Below are 23,492 nucleotides of genomic sequence, written 5' to 3' on the forward strand. Positions count from 1 at the left end.
AAGAAAATGAAATATTCCCTTTCTGATTAGATACGCACACTATTTAAAACTCAACAAGTAGTGGTGATATTGAAACAAACATACCAATGAGCAGTAGAAAGTACAGACAATCCCTGTTGTAACTACTGCACCCCAGAGTTCAAATCCTGTAACTAAAAAGGCAAATACAAAAAAACTGTAAAATATGAATTTTAGAATAATTTTCCTAATGCTTCAAAAGTTGAAAAGCTGTAACAAAATGATTATAGTTTTCATATATTTCGCTTGATGACTTCCAAGCTTTTGAAATATTCTCATCATTTATTTCAAACTACACCCTAAAATACAAAGACAATTTACATTTGAAATATAGTGATATTTCAAGGACCAAGCTCTAAGCAGGATGTTTCAGTTGCTGTAACCACTCAACCCTCTGGTGATAATCCTCTAGAGAATGAGGTAAGGTAGCCCTCAGATACACAATGAAGGCTTTCCAACTTGGTAGGACAGGCAATAGTTCATCCCCCACTGATATAATCTTCAAGAACTCAAAGTCACTTTCATACCCCAATTAGAATTTAAATTGGACATTTCAGCGTCAAATACATTTAAAATAATTTAAAGCTTTTAAAGAATTGCAAAAATACAGGAAGACATGAGACATATTTGCTTTAGCTATCACGCTATCCAAGGAACTTACCAGTCTTTGAGTGCCATCACTGTATAAAAAGCAAATTGCTTCAAATCTGCTATAAAACAATTATTAAAGCATTGGCATCTAAATTGAAAATCCATATGAACTAACAATATTTCTATCAAATGTAGGTTAGAATGCCACAAGCGAAAAAAAAATGGGAGTCTAGAGATTGTGCTCTAGTCCCAGCTACATCACTATGACACTGTATGTCCCTAGGCTAGTCACTTAGTCTCAACATCTTCACCATTTAAATAAGTATAATACCTGTTCACACTGAGGTCACAAAGTAACCAAAAAGAATAAATGAGATAATACAACACTTTTTAAAAACTGAAAAGATATTTTCAGTGTACGATACTACTATTATTAAAATGTTCACATTATTATACATGTAATTCTAATCTACCAACATAAATAAATCATCTTGAAAAGACGCATCTGGTACCTAAAGGCCAAGAGTTTGGCCCCTGTCAGAGAGAAAGAGATATAGCAATTCCAAGGATGGGAACTAAATCAAAAAGAAATGTATACTGGATGTAAATACTGAGTATAATGTTGTCACAAGTTATAAATTTGTCACTTAACCTCACTATTGATCCAGTCTTTAAATTCACTGGAAATTAACAACAAATTCATAATTTAAAATAATGACTACTATTTTAAGCATACCTTCATTCAAAGCAAGAGCAGAAGCATAAATAACAATTCCGATGCACAGTATCTAGAAGAAGAAACCAAAGAAGGAACACTGACTATCAACCATATCTTTTAAGAGGCATAAAAGATTATCAGGCATACATACTACCTCTCACATTTATATGCTTTACTGAAATACTCATTTTGGAACAATTATTTTGAAACAGTAGACTCCTGGCTGTTATTTTGTTATGTTAGTTCAAATTATATCACAAATTGGTAGTAAAGTGGCACAGGGTCCAGAGAACTGCCCTTAGAGTCAGGAAGTCCTGATTTCAAATTCTACCTCAAACCACCCAGTAGTTGAGGAACAGAGGGCAAACCATTTATACCTCTCAGTCACAGTTTCCTTGTCTATAAAATGAAGATAATAACCCCTACTCCACAGAGCTACTTTGAGAATCAAATGAGGCTTGTAAAGAGCTTTGCAAGCTTTAAAGTGCTTTATAAATGCTAGTTAGTATCAAAATATTATCTTTTTTTTAAAGTCATCAGATGACTTGAAATAAGGTAAGTTACTCTTATATTTAAAATCTGTGCTAAATAGTTTTCTTCTTTCTCTTTAAAGAAGTTTAGTACATAGAGTTCTAGACAGTTTAAATACATTATAGCGAGTTCTTTCCTTCCTGCTACAAGGTAAAAATTCCTAAAATGTCTTCTCAGTAAATGCATTTTTTAAAATACACGAATAAGTCTCTTGGGTTATATACTTCTTTGGCAAAATAAGTAGTAATGGCTGTTTCTAAGAATTATCTGATCTGAATTAATGAAATCTAAGTGTTGAAAGGAATCTCAGAGGGCATCTCATTCCACCCACACTTGAACAGAAATCCCTTTTGTGATACTCTAAGAAATTAAGACCTTCTGTGATAAGGAATCCCTGAGGAACCTTTGTTCCACTTTTAGACAGTCCAATTATCAGAAAACATTTTCCCTATATGAAGACAATGTCCTCATACTGTCATACCATGTCTCTGCAGCTTCTACCCTCACCACCTTGTTCCACTCTCTTAAGGTAAAGCAGAACAAGATTAATCCCTTTTCCAAATCACAAAAAATTAAGGATAGTTATGTTTCTCCTAAGTCCTCTCTAGATTTAACTTGCTGCCAACCCTTCAATCAGTTCTCATATGGCATAATTCCCCTTTCACCCTCCTGTGTCAATATCTTTCCTAAAACAAGGCTTCCTTTCTAAGTAGCTGCTGCATATTTAGATGAATTCTCCACAATTATAAAATTTATTTCTTTGTCCATTATGTTTAATGTTTCAAGTTCCTTCTATTTAATGATAGGCTCTTTCTATTTTCAAATGTATTCTAATTTATTAAGATATTTATTTACATGTAAGTAAGTTTTAAAATAAGTTACTTGCCGTTTGAACAATAAAGAGAACTGTTCCAACGAGGCGAATGTGTTTATTAAATCGAAGTTCTAGATACTGTAAATAAACAAAACAGCGATTCTTCATTAGCAATACGAAAAGGTAAAAAGTTCTCCAAAATATTGAGCACATTTTTTCTTTCCATGCATGAAAAGTTCTAGGTAAAGTCCTAAGCATCCCTCCACAAATTTAATCACAAAGTAAATCATCATGCTGCGTGACTATGTAAAAGTGGTTAGACTTAAAAAATTAAGCAAAGGGATGCCTGCCACTACACAATTTTGAACAAGTTGATTTCATTTGGTAGGGAACTACACAGTGAGTAAGGGTGCTGATCCAGCACAAGGTTTTGTGAATTTCTAGGTCTTTGTTTTCCCAGTCACTACAACTTTAGTGTCAGACTGCATACTAGAAAGTCAATGATCAAAGCTCCAAGCAACAGAACTCAAACAAAATAAGTAGGAAAGGGACAAAGATACACTCTAAGGAAAGTCAAATACTGAGTTCCCAATTTCACCCAGACACATCCTAACAAGGTCATCTTCCAAAAGCCAGTCTGACCATGTCACTACCCTACTTAATAAACTGCAGTAGCTCCCTATTATTTCCAGGATCGAGTCAAAAGTGAAAGTCATCCGTCTGGCTTATCAATCCTTCACCATACTGCCCTATGCTACCCTCTTCAGTCTCCTTACAACACTTGCTCCCCTCTACACCCTCTACAATTCAGCTTCTATCCCTCACACAACACATGCAGACTACAAACCTTTTCACTGCTATCCTCCTGGCCCAGAAAATTCCTCCTCCTCACCTCTACCTCTCAGTTTCCTTGATTTTCTGAATGACTGCTCAAATTCTACCTTCAGCAAGAGGCCTCTGCAGGTACATAACCATTCCTGCTAGTACCTCTTCTCAGAGATTACCTTCCATACACATTTACATTTATCTTATATGCATAAGAATATTTATATGTTGTCTCATCCATTAAAATGTGACCTCTTTCACAGAAAAGGACAAAGTTTGTTGTTTTTTTTTACCTTTGTGTCCCTGATACTTAGCACAGCATCTGGCACATAGTAAGCATTTAATAAATGCTCACTGACACTAGCTGTGTGACCATGGACAAGTCACAACTTCTCAGAGCCTCAGTTTCCTCATCTATAAAATAAAGATAATGATAATATTTGCACCACCTCCCTCACCAGGTTGTGATTAAATGATTTTGCAAACAACTTTAAATTACTAAAAGTATGCAATTATTATTCTAAGAGAAAGGATGAGAGGAAAATATGGAACCCCAAAGTAAAAGTAACTCATTGGTAAAGGTAAGTATATATGTTGTACAAACTGGTGAAAAAGAATAGGAAACTAGACCAATAAATTCTCCAAATGAATGTACAATTTAGAGATAAGAGATCCCATTATAAACAAATGAAAAAAGCCAGAAAGAAATCACCTTTCACATCGACGAAGCATGGAGAGCTTCCATGACTTGCCCAGAGTCACTCAGACAGTATCTATCAGAGGCAACAGTTATTTGATACCAAGTCTTCCTGGCTCAGGAGTCAGCTGTCCACTATATACAACCAAACAAGAGATAAGGATGATAAGAGATAAAATGGAAAAACTTGAACACATAAAATTTTAAGAATTTTGCACAAACAAAACCAATGCAACTACAACTGGAAAGGAAACAGGTAACTAGGAAAAAAGATTTTTGCAGCAATTTTACCTGATAAAGGTCTCCTTTCCAAGAAATAATTATTCAAATTGATAAGTCACTTCACTGCTGATTAATGGTCAAAGGACAAGAATTGGCAGTTTTAAAAAAGAAATGCAATCTATCAACTACCAGATGAAATAATGCTAATCACTAATAATTAGCAAAAATGCAAATTAACACGCTGAGTTGAAAGGAGCTGAAGGAAAAGATGCATATTTATGCAATGTTAATGGAATTGTGAAATGGCCCAGCCATTCTGGAAAGCAATTTGTAACTATGCCCAAGAAGTCATTAAACCACATACATTTTGACAGTAATCTGACTGCTATCTGACTACCAGCCCTTTCACCCTAAACAGCTCAAAGAAAGAATTCCCTAATACCTATAGCAGCTCTTTCTACAATGGAAAAAATTAGAAACAAGGAAATACCAAGGAAGGAATGGCTGAACAAATTATGGTAAATGAATGCAAGAGATTATTTATTATACCATGAGAACAGATCAAAGAGAACAGATGAGGAGAAACCTAGGAAGACGTATGAACTGATGTGTAACAAAGTAAGCAAAAGCTGAACAATTTATAAAATGTTATAAAAGAAAAAACTCTGAAAGACTTAAGAACTCTGATAAATGAAGTGATCAACCATAATTCCAGAGTACCAGTGATGAAGTGCCATACCCACCCCTTGACAAAAGAAGTTTTGGACTCAAGATGCAGGAGGCAGGATACATACATACATACATTAATACATACATATATACTCTGCCTACCATGAGAAAAATATAATGTTGTGAGAATAGTAGATCAGGAGTAGATATAGCTGATAACGGAACTGCTGCTTTAGATGCAACCCACTTTTCTACTTGGATTGCTCAGCTGTTTGAGGCTGGAATAGGTAGGATCTTTCTTAGGTTCTATCTAGCTCAGGCTTGGAGAAGCCTGGAAATAAAACCTCTGAGTCCATTCCCCATCTCCATTTATCCAAACACAAAGACAATAAGAAGAATGTGGGGGTAGAAAAAAGCATGGACAATATCATTGGTATGTCAAATTAAGAATGGGAAACCAAGATGAGGGAGGATGTGCAGAAATTCATCAATACTTTAGAGATAGGTATTGGACCTGTAAGTTCACCAGTATGAGGAACTCCTATCAGCACTGGTTAGTACCTTCTTTGTAGCCACAGAAAGTTGCTTGAAGCACTGAGAGCTTAAATTCCTTGACCCAGGTCATTCAGGATGTGTCAGAGACAGGGCTCAAACCTAGGTCCTTCTTAGTACATGTGTCAGCTCTCTACCTCCTATATACTTTCAAACTTCCTCCAAGGAAAAAAATTAAGTCACTTGCACACTTAAATTTTTCCCTTTCCTCTTTTCAGATTTCTAATTTCTAAGATCTTTGCTCCCACATTTATTACATCAAAGTCTAACATTTTTTTATGCTCAAGTATTACTGTTTTTCTTAGCATATGGGCAACATGTTGGAGGCCTACATAATAAATCAGTGGTGTCAAATTCAAATGGAAAGGAATCCCTGGAGGTCACATACAGATTTCAAAAAAATTAATATTATCCATGTTGCTCTGTATTTTTATTTAGTTAAACATTTTCCACATGTATTTTGATCTGGTTTGGGACCCACTAGGGCATTTTTCTGTGGGCTGAACAAGTGACTCACAGTTTGTAAGTCTGATAACTCTGTGCTAAATCACTAGCTTCACCTAGTAGGGTGAAGGACCTGGATCTTACTCTACAGGAGAACAGATCCTACTTGGGGCCCCTCTGATCAGACGACAGGGCAGAGAGCTCTGAGAACCTCTATTTAAGGAGGGTACAGCAATCTCTTCATTTCCCACCCAACCTTCCCCAAGGTAGCTTCCTCACAACTCCCCTTTTCATCTTCTTCTCCCATTAAACTGTAAGATCCTTGAGGGCAGGGAACAACTTTTGAGTATCTGTATCCCCAGCACTTCACACAGCAGTTTGTGCTTAGCAAATGCTTATTGACTATTGGATGACTCTGTTTCCTTTTCCCATCCCTTTATCACCAGGACAATGAACGCAGAGGATCCAGAATCAATGGATCAATCCCAGTTTCTTCTCTTTGTCCCAGTATATAAGAAGGATTTTGTTATCCTTTTTAAATTGTAGTTTCAAGGATCCATGGCCACAGTCATCTCTACTTCCTAGGTGTTAGAAAATAACTCCCAGAACAGCTCTGAAGATCATAGATAGCGATTCCTAAAATCATAGTGATAGGCACTCTTACTGAGATAAGGGTGACATAATATGATACTTATTACATTTGTGCTGAATGAAGACACTGCTAAAGTTAACTGTGAGCTTAATGCTGGCAAGATGCCCTCTTTGTCTGCTGCCCTATAAAGCAAGCAGGCACTGGTCAGAGAGTGAGGAAGCCATAGGGGAATATGGCAATGTAATGCTGCGTGTGCCCTGATCAGCCAGCTCCCATGAACGATTGAAGGGAATCTGAGTTTGTTTCAAGTGGCCCCCACTAAGGCTTGGGGATCCCATGAGTTGAAGCTCCTACTATATTCTCACCTGGCTCTGCAAGAAGGGTGATTAGAGAATGCTCTAGAAGTTGGTGCTCCCACTATCAGCAAACACTTGAGAAGAATAGATTAGAATAAAGTAAGATTATTAACTAGTTTCCTGTCCTTCCAATCTGACCAGTGAACTTGTTAGAGGCTGGAATCCAAAAACTCCAGTGCCTCCTGTGTGCTATTTGTGAGAGTCCCTATTCCTGGACTAAAAGTCTCACTACTTCTTTCCTTAACAACTCCCATTTATTCTGACACTGACAATACTTCTTTGATAAAGTACAAAGTGGTCTTTCTTGAGTACTTATCACCCACTCACATCAGACAGATAAGTGATAGAGGATTTTGATGATACATGGCTAGTTCATCCATATGAACTACACCCTTAAACTTGGCCTTGGCTATACATGGGGCACAGGTTGTAGAGCAAGAGACAAAAATGTAAAGAGAAAAGAAAGTCATAGGTCAAGGTCCCTAGAAGAAGCCTACATCCATTTCTCTTCCATCTCCCCCCACCAAAGACATGGACTAAGAGATGGACTCAGATTAAGAAAATTAAAATAACAAGATACTATACAAAAAAGGGTGAGTTACTGGACCAAGAAGGAACCAATATGTAAAGAAACAAGCCCAATGCTTGAGTATCCCCAGTGCTTCATTATGTACACTCCATTTCAGTGGCAGAGGCTGCAAGAAATTCATTACCCCTAAATTCAGGCTTTCCCCTGGTGAGGAGGCCTTGACCACGGTTTAGGAGTGTGGAGAACTCTGCCCGTTCCCCTTGACTCATCTGTTCCCCTGAACTTATTCAGCAACCCCAAGACTTCCTTTTTTAAAAGGAGAAAGGAGGCACCTAATTTTCAGTAAGGACAGAAGACTACAGAGATCCCTGAGGAAGGTGGACCCCTTCCAGAGAAGGAGAGAAGACAATATGAGTCCTTTACAGATTTTTTTTATTCCTTTGTTTTTACATCAAATAAAGTCTGCCCTAAGTATGATGTCTTGTTATCAAGACTGAGTTTTGACATGGGTGTTGAAGACCCTTTTTATTTTTTCTGGAGACTAGACAAGAGTCAAATTCTAATGTTTCTAGGGGAAACCCTTAATGGGGGTATGAGCCACAGTGATCGTATATGAAAAGTTCCCAAAACTAAATCAAATCCACAGAAAGTAAGAGTTGTAAGTTCTGCGTCATGCCATAATTTTGGACAAAGATGAATTCAAGTTAAAAAGAATTACGGGAGATAATCATGGCTCTTGGTTGTCGTCCTTCATTCCGTTAACCAAAATCAAAACCATAAATCCATTAGACATTGTGTTGCAACTAAATTGATTACAGGAGAAATAAACATGCATGTGGAACCCAAAGCCAGAGCAAAGAGTTGACAATCCATACAAGCAGTACAACAGGGGGAGGAGAAGAAACCACATATCTCCTCCTAAAGGAGAATGGCATGAGAGTGGAAAAAGTGAAGTAAAGGTAGGAATAAAACAAAAACCCTTCCCAAAGGAGAGAAATAAGACGATGGCAAAAAAGCAACAATCTTTTCTGCTGAAAACTGCTAGACCATGAATATATGAAGGTCTGCATATCTACAAGGATTCCAGCTGCAAAAACAGATTCTCAATTAGTGTACACTAGCTGGCAAGTCTCGACTCCCAAAGACACACAGGAAGTCCAGTTTGGGGTTCAATCAACAAATTATATCAGCTCAGGGTAGGTCTTCATCCTTAACACACTCAAAGGCCTCCTGCATACTTTGAGACCAGTGTTTCTGGAAAATATGGCAACTCAAAAAGATAAGTTCATTCCTCAAAAAGGACCAAAATGACATCACTATGTTGGAGTCAAGGTACAAGTATGTTCAACTGTGGCTGATCAGACCAATATGAGCTCAGAAGGTTACTATGTAAAGATAAAAGGCACCATTAACCTCTAAATCATAGTACTTATATTAAGTATGATGAAGTACACACACACACACACACATACACACACACGCACCTCTAATGACAGAGAAAATGTGTGTGTATATATACATATAACACATATATATGTTTTAAACTAACTGAATTGCAAAAGGTTCTAGACAATTCACTTTCACAATATGTCAGGCAGAAAGGTAAAGAACTTACAGAATTCAACAAAATATTGAAAAAATTAGATTAGATGATAAAATAAAGAAAATGAAATGAGTTTATAAGGATTTACTTTTTATTGAAAAGAGTATGTGACATTTTAAAAAATTGAAAAATTAAATATCCAAATTCATAAAACAAGAGAGATCATCTAACCAAACTGCCAACAGAAAAAAGAAATTTAATAGGCAATTAAAATAGTTTTAATAGGTCTTCTTAAAACAAAAAATTTGGAGTAAATGGATTCACAAATTAATTCTGTCAAACATGTAAACAAATCATCTCACTGCTACATAATTTTTTTTAAACTAGGACAGTACATTATCCAATTTTTTGGAGACAGTCTTGCTCTTTTAAACTAGAGAAAATGATCATCACAATCAGTATGATTAATAAATGTCCAAACAAAATTTAAATTAGAATATAGCAACATGTTCAATTCCATCCAATCAAAATCCTGGTAGCTGTTGTCTACAGATCTCCAGGACTCTCCTATTCCTTCCTCAACAAGTTCAGTATCTAGTGCACAAACTTTCTCTCCTCCCCAACTCCAGATCCCATACGGGGAACTTCCAACAAATATACTCAAACTCCCTCAAATGCCTCCTTTCAGTTCCTCAGTCTACTGATTTCTGAAAATCTATTCTTCTAATCCAACTCAGCCCCACAAAGATGGGTCGCACTCACTATAAATGCACTACCCTCCATGCTCTGGAACTCTGAAATCTCTTCAGTAACCATAATCTGCTGGCTATCTAGTTCTCTCTAAACTCTGTTCTTTATGACCTCCAGCCCCTCAACCGGTCAGTCCTCTTCCAGGCCATCAATTCTGCAGCAGCTAATTTCTCCTTTTTCTCCATCTGTTAAAATAGTCAACCCAGTTCAACTCTACAATGTTGTCTTCCCTTATTCACATCAACAATTACACCCTGCCAAGCCTTAGTCTTGGATCATTCCTCATATCTGCTGACTTTGGTCCTACACAACTGCTGCTGAACAAAGCTAGAGAAAATCATGCAAATGTTCTGATGGAGTCCACTACAAAATCCCATACAACCTCAAATGGACCCTCACTGATGCTAGACCATCCCTCCGTTTATCAACTCATTATCCCACTCTGCACAGCAGCTCTTACAAAGATTTTCATCTTCCTCAAACCCCACCATGGCTCTCTCTCTCTCTCCATCTCTCAACAGAGAACTCTGTCTCATGTTTTACAGAAAAAGAGAATCCATTCATCAAGAGCTCCTTCCTCCTCATCTCATACAACCCAGATGCTTTCTGCACTATCTCCTTCACCTGTCTCACACAAAGATGTGGCTCTACTTCTTGCCAAAACGAAACCCTCTACCTGCATAAGTGGTCCCCTTCCATCCTGTCTCCTCCAAGAAACATCCCTACTCTCACTTATCTTCAGTCTTTCCCTAACTCCTTTCCTGCTCCCCACAAACATGCCCATGTCTGTCCCATCTACAAAAATTTCTCACTTGTTCCTTCCATCACCATTATCATTCTGTATCTCTTCTGCCCTTTGGGGCAAAACTCCTGCTGAGAGCAGTCTACAACAGATATCTGCACTTCTCACTTTTAACTCTATAACTTGGCTTCCAACACAACTTCTCTCTTTACCAATGATCTACTTGCCAAATGCAATGGCCTTTTTTTAATCTTCACTCTTCCTGAACTCTCTGAAGCCTCTAAAACAATCATCCTCTTCTCTTTGATACTCTCCTCTCTCTTATTTCCAGGAAACCACTCTCCCCTGGCTATCCTTCTACCTGACTGTTACTTCTTAGCGTCCTTTGCTGAATCCTCATCCAATCACAACTTCTTACCATAAGTGTCCCTCAGCGTTCTATCTTGGGCCTTTTTCTCTTCTCTCTATCAACTCTACACTGATGATTCTTATCTTTCCCTAACCTGTCTGCTAATCTCCAATTTCACATGTCTAACTATTCTTCAGACACCTAGTCCTGAATGTCCAGTGGACATCTGAAACTCATCATAACCAAAATCAAATTCATCATCTTTTCCCCTAAGATCCACCCTCCATTTGAAGCTCTATTACTTTCAAGGGCTCCATCATCTCCTAGTTCCTCAGGTTTGCAACCTCGCAGTCATCTTGGACTCCTTACTATCTTTCACCCCACCCCAACCAATTTGTTGCCAAAGTTCTGTCAATTTCACTTTTTCAATCTCTCTCAAATATGCCCACACCTTCTCTTCTCTGACACTTTCTAGTGCAGGTCTGCATCCCTTCACACCTGAAGTACTGCAATATCCTGTGACTGGATCAGCCTGCCTCAAGTCTCTCCTCACTCAAATCCATCCTCCATTCAGCCACCAAAGAAATTTTCCTAAAATGCAGATATGAACATGTCAACCCTTCTACTCAATAAGTTCCAGTGGCTCTCAGAAATGCTCTGGCATTTAAAAATCTTCATAAACTCCTCCCACCCCCAACCTTCAGATCCTTCTTATACCTTACTCTCCATCACATATTCTTTTATTTTTAAGTGACAGTGGCCTCCTTGTTGTTCCTCAAACAAGACACTCTTTATTGATGGGAACCAAGATGGCAGAATAAGCAGGAAATCACCTGAATTCTCCCATATTCACCTCCAAATAAATAGCACCCAAAAACGAATTCTGGAACAGAAGAACCAACAAAAAGACAGGCTGAAACAATCTTCAAGCCTAAGACAACTTAGAACGTTGGCAGGAAAAATCTGTCTCACTCAAGTAAAAGGGCAGTGCAGGCCCAAACCAGGCCCTGCCTCAACAAGTCAGCAGGAGGTCCTAAGCCCCAGCACAGCACCAGGCTGACAAATACCAGCATCAAATCCTCCACCCCAATCACAGCTCAGTGCAGCACCAAGCAAGTTGCCAAAGCCAACAGTCCCCCCTTCCACTCCAGGAATAGAGTTCAACTTTAAAAATAATGAAATTGGATGGAAAAGATGAGCAAAACAAACAAACAAAACCACCTGACCACTGCAAGTTATTCTAGTGAGGGGGAAGCTCAAGATACAAACTCAGAAGAAGACACCTATATGCAGAAGTACAAGAAAAACTGGGAAAAGAAATGAGAGTGAGGAAAGAGAATCAGGAAAAAAGTCAACAGGTGATAAAGAAAGCACAAAAATACAAAACATTACTGAAGAAACAATACCCTAAAAATCAGAACTAGACAAATGGAAAAGGAGGTAAAAAAAACAAAGTGAAGAAAATGAGAATTTAGCAAGTGGAAGCTACAGACTCTATAAGACATCAAGAATCAAACAAAATCTAAAGAATGAAAAAATAGAAGAGAATGTAAAATATGTCATTGAAAAACAAATGACATGGAAGATAGATGTAGGAGAGATGATTTAAGAATTACTGAACTAACTGAAAGCCATGATGGAAAAATGGACCTGGACATCATACTTTAAGAAATTATCAAGGAAAACTGTCCTGACATCCTAAAACCAGAGCGTAACACAAACACTGAAAGAATCCACCAATCACACCTCTGGAAAAAAATCCAAAATGGACTGCCAGGTGCAAGAGAGCCAAATTCCAGAACTCCCAGGTCAAAGAGAAAATACTGCGAGCAACTAGGAAGAAACAATTCAAATATCACAGTGTCACTATTACAAAGAATTTAGCAGCTTCAACATTAAAGGATCAGAGAATATGGAATACAATATTCTGAAAGGCAAAGGAGCTAGGACTACAAGGCCACTCAATGAAATACAAGACTGTCAAGCTTTCCTGATAAAAAGACTAGAGTTAAACAAACAAATGTGAATTTCAATTTAACGACTCAAAAGAAGTATGAAAAGGAAAGAAGGAAAGAGAAAATATAGGAAATTCAGTAAGGTTAAAGTGTTTACATGCCTACAAAGGAAGATGATACTTGTAACTCTTAAGAACTGTATCACCACTAGCATAGTTATAAAGAGTATACATAAACAGAAGTTTGTATAAGGTGACTATGAGAGGACATAAAAAAATTTAGCGGATGAGAAAGAGAATTACACTGGGAACAGATGGAAGGGAGAGGCTGAATGAAGTAAATTATCTCACATGAAGAGATCAGAAAGACAGTGGAGGAGAAGATGGGAGGATGGACACTGGGCATCACGTTGTGTGGGATGGCTCAGGTCCCTACATAAATCAATTACTCAGAGGCCTCTCAAAGTGATGACAGAAAAGTGATTTATTCGATTCTCGAGAAGCGGGGCTCACCTGTAGGAGTAGGAAAGCCAAAGACAAAGAACAGGACAGTGATTTATATAGACCCTAACGCAAGTCCCTCCTCCCCCCACTGACTATTATCCTCATTAGCTGAGAATATGGTCTTACATTCTAGACACGAAATCTAACCAATCCCTTTTGAAATGAAGACATCGAGGAATTATGTAAGTTTTGTCCAATCATTGAGACCCTAATGCAGTACACAGTTTTATATCCTTATATGGAACTATTCTATTCTAAAAAATATTGTAACCTTGAGCCTTTAGGCCTTACCTCACCCTTGGGAGAAAAATTACAATCTGAGGAGTCTTCACTAAGTCTATCCCACTCAATCCCTCCTCTTATTTTATCAGCCTGAAGACTTCTCACGGATGTTTCAACCGAAGTTCTGTAACATAATCTCACACTGTCTATTAATCTCCTCATCCCAATCAGGATCATTCATGTCTCTTGTCTCCACAGGTGCCCAACCTTCCTTCTTTAATATCATCAATCGAATGGCTCCTTCAATCCTTTCTTCTACTCTAGCAAGTGAGATCAAACAAGGTAAACAAATAGGAAGTAATACAATGCCACTAATTGCTATAAGGCCAAACCACAATAACCTCTTCCACCAGCTCCCCTCAAACCAGGACCACCAGGATGTATTGAAAGGGGAGCCCCAAGTTTGTATGGGAACATGAGCAACTTTCCTGATATTCTTGGTGATCTCTTTCACTATCCTTCCATTATCATCAATTTTTAAGCAACATGTAGATAAATTGAGTTTCCCACAAACTCCTCCTTCTTCTGCAAGTAAATAATCTAAGGTTAATCTATGTTGCAGTACTGCTTCCCTAGCTTGTGTGGCTTGATCAGCCAATAAGTCCAAAGCCTTTGATGTTTGGTTATAACTTCAACTACTGCTTGAAGTCTGATTAGTCTGTTTAATAGATATATAGGGGTTCTATAACCCCAGCTCCCATCTTGAGCCCAAGTTGCAGGCCCATACTCTCTGATTATCCTCTCAGGAGGCCAAGTATCGCCCCACCCATTTGCATTTCCAGTCTGAGTGAGGGAGGTGTCGATGTTCCTCTTTCTTTTTGCTAGATCATCATATAGAGGGACCCCTAGACGCTGTTTCCCTGATTCAGGCAAGAAAAAGAATTTAGGTCTCACCAATCCAATGTAACAAACACCTCTCCAGTTTAGCGGAAGGTGAGTATAGGCTGTCTGTCCACATATCCAATAATGCCCTCTCAAAGCAAGGATTTTCCTCTAGAAACAGTCTTACTCTATAATCCACAGCCGGAAAGTACTTCACATCATCCGGGCCTAATGGTCCCCCTTTCATGATCTCTGACTTACCCTTCCATAGTTGTTGTTTCCTCTTCCATCTACAATGTTGATAATTCTCCCCAGTTCTATTGATTACACTCTAGAAAGTATCAAACATCATCCTATGTGTTCCATTCTCCCACTTCCATAGCCATTCTTTATATTCTGTGTTATTCTTAATACTATTCATATATATACAACTCCACAAATAGTCATGGTCATGACCCCCTTCACATGGTTCTCTGGGATCAGAGGGGTTGTAAAACTTATACCCACAACTTTCATGATATTCTCCTTTTGTTCTCTCTTCGTATGAAGAGGGTGGGAAAAATGAATGTGTACAGGGAATCACCCTACCATCTGAACAGGTAATACCGTTCTGATCCCATCTGTTTGCATACTGGGCACAATCAATACGAGCCAGGGTTTCTGGCCTTTGTGTGAATGTCCATTTACAATTACTTTCTCCCAGCCATGTCTCCTGCAATTCAGGTCCTGTTTGGTTTAAACAATGTTCACCTGGAACTGATTCGGACAAAGACCATTGGTGTTTCTCTTGGCTTGTCCAGAATCTTGTTCTGTCATGTACTACAGATCTATTACTTAAGATCCAGACTGGACTCAGCGGTACTGCTACCCATGGCCATTGGCTTAACCGCTGAGGCCCCCCCACAAATCCAACAGTCGGATACCTCAAAGGTGTCCGCAATGGTCTGAATTAGGGCCAGGAAACTATTTTCAAGACAGGGGGGTTGATAACTGGGGCCTGGTGTCCCAGCAGTGGGAACAGGATGATGCCTAAAAGGGACATTCCCAGGGTATTACATTTTGGTTGCATTGTTCCCACGGTTTGTCAAGTCCACACAGTCTTAATAGAAGAGTCCTGTTTAGATATTGTGATTAATGGCTTAGGACAATTGCTGAACAGAGAATCCTGTTAATAACAAACAATAGTAATCCTAGTATAGTTCCCCAAATAACAAAACTTATAATGAATATATATATATATATATATATATACATATATATATATATATATATATATATATATATATATATATATATATATATATCTCATTGGCTATCCCTTTCCAAATTCTGAGTGTTCTCACACACGCTTCAGATGGAGCTTTTAAATACTGACAAAGTGTGTCTCCAAGCATGAAGCTTGAGAGTTTAATAACTAAATGCAATAACCTTCCATAACTTTGTGTACTGGCTTCCCAATCATGCTAAACATTTTTTTTTAATTGGGATGGGGGAATAGATAGTTCAAGGTTCAATCTTACCCATATCCCTCCCCTCCTCTTATTTTATTCCTGTTTCCACACCTAAATCCAATCAATAAATACCTCTTCACATTCTTTCCCTTATGAATCCTTCCCTTCATCTATCTCCCTTTTATATGAATATGGGAAGGAAGCAAAGTTAACTGACACATTAGCAAATTACAGGGGGCAGTCCCCTTGTCATAAGTACAGATACAGAGATTTAAATTAATGAACTGTCCATTTAGAGGTTCCATCTCATACAGCAGTCTGGGGAAAAATTTCATCTTATGCAATTTTCTGATCTGGATGCTCCTTCAAACAGTCTTCAGCACAGCATCTCAGCATCTTCTTCTCTTCATCTTCTTGTAGAAATCCAGATGTCCACTCTCCTACAGAACTGAACTTAATACCATCTTAGATTACCACTCCTATCATCCTTACAAAAATCAAAATTGAAACTTTGACAAATTGTCATTTAACAAAAAAAGAAAATTCACATTAAAATGCAGCTTCTACATTTCACAGTAAGTCATTATTCATTCCCTCATTAGGAAGATGAGATTTCACTAAGGAGTCAATACCAGGCTCCAGTACTTATATAAATACAAGAAATAATCATTTTTAACACAGTGCATATCACATCATAAAACAATTCCAACTTCTGATCATGTGATGCTTCTTTTAAAGCATTTACAATATAGTCCACAAACCATTTTTCATTTAACATTAACCAACTAAGACAAAATAATAACTATGCATGCTAGTCTCACAAGCCCTTGACCTAATCATCTCCACACTATTACTAAGAATTAGAGGACCCTAACTTATTGTTGTTGGTCTAAAGTCCTAAACCTGTTAGCTCAATTTTAGACTTAACCTCAGATGTTCCCCTACCAACAATCTATTATTCAACAGATCTGGTATTTTTACTTACAAAACTTCTGATTTTAGGAATTTGCCACTAAGAGTAGGGACATTGAAGGGAAACAACATCTCCCTCACTTCATGTCAATTCCAGGCAGGAGTAGATTGTCAACTGGTGTTCAGCCAGGCTTCAAGTCTGCCAGGTGTCAGTGGGGAAATTGAGTCAGGAGAATCCTACCTCAGCCCAGACTGAACAGTCGCTCTCCCGACCTTCCCATGAGATCACCTTTTTGCAGTTCATACCAACATCTCACAGGCTTATTGGCATCATGGATCAGTGGCTCAGACCACCTCTCTTGCTATCCACACCTGCAGTTAGACTCAGAAGAACAGTCAGTTAATAGTCCCACAAAAATCTTAAAATAGCAAGCTCCGATAATCAGTTTCAGACATGACTAATTTCACATTGGCCAAGGAACATCTTTGAAGCAGGTCTAAGTAGCCTACATGCCTTTCTATACATGTTCTAGTTCCTGATTGAATAACAATCATAAGTCATTGCTCTAGTAGATTTATATCTGTTTCCCAAACTACTTTATCTCTTTCTAACCCTGCTCAATCTAAAAGAATGAGCTACACATGTGATAAGTTCAAACACTAACTTGAATTTTTATGTTCATGTAATGAATTCAAACCAAAACAATCATTTAACTTTCAATGCCAAATATTACCAGAGGCTACCTACCTCTAAGAAAATTAGACTGAAATTCTTTTTCCCAAACTGAAGTTGTCTCTGATTTAGTCTCAGTAATTAATTCAGTTAATTGTTTTAATACTAATTGCTTTTACATCATTTTGTAACATGTAAAGATCTCATTCCAAGTTGGGACCTTTGTCTATTACCCCAAAAGAGTTTTAGTCCCATTTGTCTAAAGGCCCTGGAAAACCTCACCTTGAAAACTCCTTGGTTTTTTTTTTCCACGTGAACTGGCTCTTCTAAGGTCCACTCTATCACTATGCCCAAGTCTATTCTACTTCCCACTCTTAATTCTATCAGTCCAAATCTCCAGTTTACTGGCCACTCCCATCAAGACCATTCCTGGAGCTCCCAGACCACCTGCCCCCCCCCCTTTTTTTTTTGTAAGGGATTCCTTTCCTTGAATCCCCCTGTAAATAAAATACAATTACAGCTAACTTTGAATCCCAATTTTGTTCTATGTAACAATGATACAATATCTATTTATTCCCATTAGATTTAGAAAGAATGTCCCCAGGGATTTTACTTACTTCTTAGATCCTAAATTTGCCCTAAAGAGCCAATCACTGAAGATCATTTCTTATACATTTTCAAATTCTCACCAAAGCAAGTTCTATATACAATCTCCTCAGCTGCCGGGGCTGTACTTGTTACTAGCCTGAGGACTGCTTCTTTCCCCCACATATACACACAGTGTACCAGCTTTAGGTTTTAGCATTAGAATTACAAATGGCAAACATAATTTTCATAAGTGATAACAAATTGTTTTAGCTATGAACCCGAACAATAAATTTCAGATGACACCAATTGCATTTTCATATCCTATTAGAGAAACTAAATTCTTCCCACTTTTGTAACTTACAAATACAAATTGGATAGGTAGGCCTTCCAAAAACCCATACGAAAGATTTTACAAAGTATTTCTTAATACAACAAATATTTCCTCTCTTATGTACAGTTTGCAATTTATCACAATCCCCTTGAAACTAATTGACAGAAATCACAAGAAAAGACCTAAACCCAAAGCCTTTTCACATTTGCCCATAAACTTTCTTTTAAAAAAAAATTAACTTTAGAGTAAATGCTTGATTCATGGCAAAAACAATTTTAGCTAAAATTTCCTTTTCAACAACAGAAATAAACTTTTAACATAATACATGCTCAGATGAAACAGGCTTGAAAATCACACCTATATATATATATATATATATACATGTACATTTTTAAAGCATCCTCATTTTCTTAATAAGAATGCTACAACAAGAAAACTCTTACAAAAAAAAAACAATTCATAACAACTCTTTTTAACCAATTCACTAATTAGCTTAACAATGCAATTTCTAATACAATATTTAGATGGATTACCTAAAAATTTAAACTTATTTAAGTTTACTTAAAACTTAAAAGAAGCCATTAACCTATTCAGCTCTTTTTTTTTATAACCAAATGTAAATTTCAAATTATCAAATTTCTATTACATCTTTTTAAAACCCCAATCTATATGTAATAAATTACAAAATTTAAAATTGTGTAACAGTTACATTAGATTAATGTTGCATCTAACAAATACCTATCCTTTTGTTAATGGATCTAACATTTTTGGCAGAAATGCTCCTGGGTGTCTCTGCCCTCCTCTTATTTGTGCCAGGATTCCCAAGGCCACCCCTTTCTGGCCCTCCCACCCTGCAAAGAAAAAGAAAAACCTAAACTTATTATCTTTTTACTTTAAATACATTGTCTGGCATCAAATATATTGATCTAATTAAACCTAAATCCAAAACTCTCAGCTCTAAGTTGCTTACTTGAGATTTTTTTTACTTTCTAATCTTCTGCTTACTTCCACCAAACTTTAATAAATTCTAACCTATCTGAAACATTAAATTAAGAATGACACATTTCACCTATTCACAATTCCAAATACGACCAGAATGAATTCACTTAACTTTCTGTTATTTCCCATTACACTAAAATTTCTTCTTTTGGGTGAGGCAGGAAATGGTTAAATGGTTGCAGCATGCCTCTTAGGTCTGAGGGAAAAAGATTTTTTTTTTTTTCCTTTCTCTCCCTCCTTGTCCCTCCGCCCCTCTGAAACTAGTCTGGAGGGGTTGAAGAAAGGGAGTAACAGGAATTTCAAGGACAGTTGAGCTCAGCCTGGCTGGCTGGCTAAATTTAAAACCTTATCAGATAAAAACAGAGACACACAGACTTTCATTCACACAGAAATACCAACACAACATATACAGACAAAACATTTAACAGAATAGAATAGTACATATAGGTTTAAATTTTTGGCAAACCCAATCCTCAGAGGAACCATATTTGGGCCAGATTGTGCCTCCTCCTCCGATGTCTTTTTACTCCATACGAAACAACAGTACTTAATCATCTTCTTCTACATTCTTTTCTCTATAATTTGGTAATTCATGCCAATTTTGTAATCAGTTTCCCAAGGGACTATTTACCGGTATTTCTTCCTGACTCTACTCCGAAGCTCTATTTTTGGACTGCTTTTGTCTCATTTTGGTCGAGGGTTGTCGCCAACACCTCCGAGTCTGAGACTCAACGAATCGTGCTAGCTCCCTTGCTAGCTCTCCTGCTGGCTCTCCTGCTAGCTTCTCAGGAATTATGCTAGCTCCCTTGCTAGCTCTCCTGCTAGCTCTCCTGCTAGCTTCTTTGGTCGAGGGTTGTCGCCAACACCTCCGAGTCTGAGACTCAACGAATTGTGCTAGCTCCCTTGCTAGCTCTCCTGCTAGCTCTCTTGCCAGCTCTCAGGTGAGGGTCGCCCATCACCAGCAGTCACCCAGCAAACGTTTTTTGGGGGGGCCCTTCACCCTGGGGTCCCACAGTCCATTAATTTGGTTGGGAGTCGTCACCTTCTCCCCGAGTCTATCTAAGACTCAATGAATTGACCCCCAGGCTCCCCCCATGCTTACCGTTGGGTCGTATACGCGTACAAGTTGCCTGACTACAAACTTCAACACCAACTGGTTGGCATTTTTACACACTTCACAGCTTCGGAGTCTTTGGAGTCCCTATCTCTATTCTTTTCTGTCTTCACTGAGTTCCTCTGCTTCGGGTCGTTACCTTGCAGAGAGGGAGGCCTGGCAGCCCTTTTCAAGGATGATGGGGAAATCTCCCCACGGGCACCCAGTCTTTGAACTGAGCTGTCAGCCGTCTCTCAGAAAGGTCACAGATCCCGGGCATGCCCCCAAACTGTGTGGGATGGCTCAGGTCCCTACATAAATCAATTACTCAGAGGCCTCTCAAAGTAATGACAGAAAAGTGATTTATTCGATTCTCGAGAAGTGGGGATCACCTGTAGGAGTAGGAAAGCCAAAGACAAAGAACAGGACAGTGATTTATATAGACCCTAATGCAAGTCCCTCCTCCCCCCACTGACCATTATCCTCATTAGCTGAGAATATGGTCTTACATTCTAGACACGAAATCTAACCAATCCCTTTTGAAATGAAGACATCGAGGAATTATGTAAGTTTTGTCCAATCATTGAGACCCTAATACACTACACAGTTTTATATCCTTATATGGAACTATTCTATTCTAAAAAATATTGTAACCTTGAGCCTTTAGGCCTTACCTCACCCCTGGGAGAAAAATTACAATCTGAGGAGTCTTCACGAAGTCTATCCCACTCAACGTGAACCTTACTCTTGTCTAAACTAGCTCAAAGAGGGAATAACATACAGTCAGTCAGGTAGAGAAATCTATCTTCCTCTACAGGGAAGGGGAAGAGAAAAGGGTTAAGTAAAGGTGGGGAGAGGAGAGACTGAACGAAGGGAGGGCAGATTGGATGAGGTAGTAATCAGAAGCAAAACACAGGGAAAGGACGAAAGGAGAGAGAAGAATAAAGAGGAAGAAAAATAGGATAGAGGGAAAAACACAGTTAATAACCATAACTGAATGTGAATGGAATTAACTCTACCATAAAACAGAAGCTGATAGAGTGAATTAAAAATCAGAATGCTACAATATGCTGCTTATAAGAAACACACTTAAAGCACAGAGACACACACACAGAGTAAAAGGGGCTGCAACAGAAATCTGCTGTGCTTCAACTGAACTAATTTTTAAAAAGCAGGGGTAGCAATCATGATCTCAGATAAAGCAAAAGCAAAAATACCTTTAATTATAAGAGATAAGGGGGAAGGGTGCCAGGGTGGTGGAAGGTGCTTATGAAGAGCTATGAAGAGTCCTGGAGGTAATCAGTAGAGGAAGAAGAGTGAATGGAGGAGCCAGCTCATCAAATCTGGTCAATGTTTAAGTCAGGCAAGAATGTGAAGTGTGTGTGAAAGAACAAAGTAAATAAAATGAGGATGTTAAGTGCAACCACTCAGGGCCTTTGTATATTAACCCTGTAAGCAAAGAAGAGTTGAGCAAGTCTGACAGTACGGGAAAACTTGTTCACAAGGATTAACTTGAGCTTTGATATGCTTAAAGACTTTGGGGAAAATCCTGTGTAAGTTGGGCTATCTCTTCCACAGTGTGGGGTAGAAATCGCCAAGGCCCTGAAACTTCGTGCTTGGACCCCACTACAGCTTCTCTCCTCACTCCTAACAGTTTTCCTGCCTTGTCTCTCTGTCTCCCAGGAGAAGGTAAGGTCCTTGAGAGCAGCCTTTTGAATCCCCAAACCTGGAACGTAGTATATATACACTTAACTTTGAGAAAGTCACTGCACTACTTCCTTATCTCTGGTCTCCATTCTTCTCCTGTTTTCTACACCTCTCTGGGGAAGGGGTGAAGAGATGACTAATACGCATATTTCCTACCTACACAAAGGTAAGCCCTAGAGGAAAGGTGACCAGAGTTCAGGTCTACTGTCTACTTAATCCGCCTCTAAGTGTCCCAGGTAATTCCTATAGAATTAAGTCTGAAGGGGCAGCCCTGGCAAGTCTAGGGGCCAGAAAGACCAAGCTTCACGTCCCCTGGCTAAGAAATTCTGAGCAAATCACTTAGTGCCCCCAGGCAACAATCTAGGAGTAGAGAAGCAGAAAGACCGGGGTTACAGTCACTACAGGAGTTGTCTGCAAATCATTTCACCTTTCAGTGCTCCAGGCAACTCTCTAAGATTGAAAGTCACAGAATAGCCTCAGATGCACCTGGCAATGAAATCACAAGAACACTGCACTTTGCTGGGTCTTCCCCAAAGGGCAGTGGAGTGAAAATCAGTCAAAAAATAGTCAGTAAATAAGCTTTTATTAAGTGCCTAATATGTTCCAGAAACAGCGCTAAGCACTGGGGATACAAAGAAAGACAGTCTTTGCCTTCAAGTAGCTCATACTACTGGGAGGGGAAGGGGGGACAACACACAAACAACTATGTACAAATAAGTACATAGGATAAAAGATCCCAATAGCATCATGCCCTTTGACCCATCAATTCTACTGCTAGGTCTGTATCCCAAAGGGATCATAAAACAGGGGAAAAGACCTATTTGTACAAAAATATTTATAGCAGCTCTTTTGTGGTAGCTTAAGAACTGGAAATTGAGGCAATGCCCATCCATTAGGGAATGGCTGAACAAGTTGTGGTATGTGATTGTGACGGAATACTATCGTGCTGTAAGAAATGACACAGGGGATGGCTTCAGAAAAACCTGGAAATACATACAAAAACTAATACAAAATGAAGAGAGCAGAACGTTGTACATAGTGCAATGCAGTATGATGAAGAACTGCAAACGACTCAGCTATTCTCAGCAAGACAATCCCAAAGGCCTTACAGTGAAAAACGTTATCCACCTCCAGAGAAAAAAAACGGATGTTGTCTAGTTGGTTGGTTGGTTGTTGTCCTTCGTCTTGGAAGAGGACTAAAATGACATCACCATGATAAACTGAAATTTCAGTG

The 23,492-nt window shown here is 38.5% G+C and overlaps 1 protein-coding gene and 1 long non-coding RNA gene across 4 annotated transcripts in view; both read right to left on the reverse strand.

Moving 5' to 3' along the window:
* The window catches only part of LOC140534553 (sodium-coupled monocarboxylate transporter 1-like), an 87,272-nt gene that overhangs the window by 61,973 nt on the left and 1,807 nt on the right, over positions 1 to 23,492 (reverse strand). For all 3 annotated transcript variants that reach the window (XM_072655703.1, XM_072655701.1, XM_072655700.1), the window contains exons 2-4: positions 2,745 to 2,810; positions 1,346 to 1,397; positions 85 to 152 (exon numbers count right to left, since the gene is read on the reverse strand). In XM_072655703.1, coding sequence (XP_072511804.1) covers positions 85 to 152; positions 1,346 to 1,397; positions 2,745 to 2,810 — 186 coding nt within the window. The remainder of the gene's footprint in view (positions 1 to 84; positions 153 to 1,345; positions 1,398 to 2,744; positions 2,811 to 23,492) is intronic.
* Positions 3,797 to 22,269, reverse strand: LOC140534556 (uncharacterized). Its single transcript, XR_011977361.1, has 3 exons — positions 20,561 to 22,269; positions 4,210 to 4,329; positions 3,797 to 3,911 (listed from the first exon to the last, which is right to left on the reverse strand). It is a non-coding gene; the product is annotated as an uncharacterized lncRNA (long non-coding RNA).

Source organism: Notamacropus eugenii, chromosome 3 (genome assembly GCF_028372415.1).
Source record: "Notamacropus eugenii isolate mMacEug1 chromosome 3, mMacEug1.pri_v2, whole genome shotgun sequence".
In the NCBI taxonomy this organism is placed as follows: Eukaryota; Metazoa; Chordata; class Mammalia; order Diprotodontia; family Macropodidae; genus Notamacropus; species Notamacropus eugenii.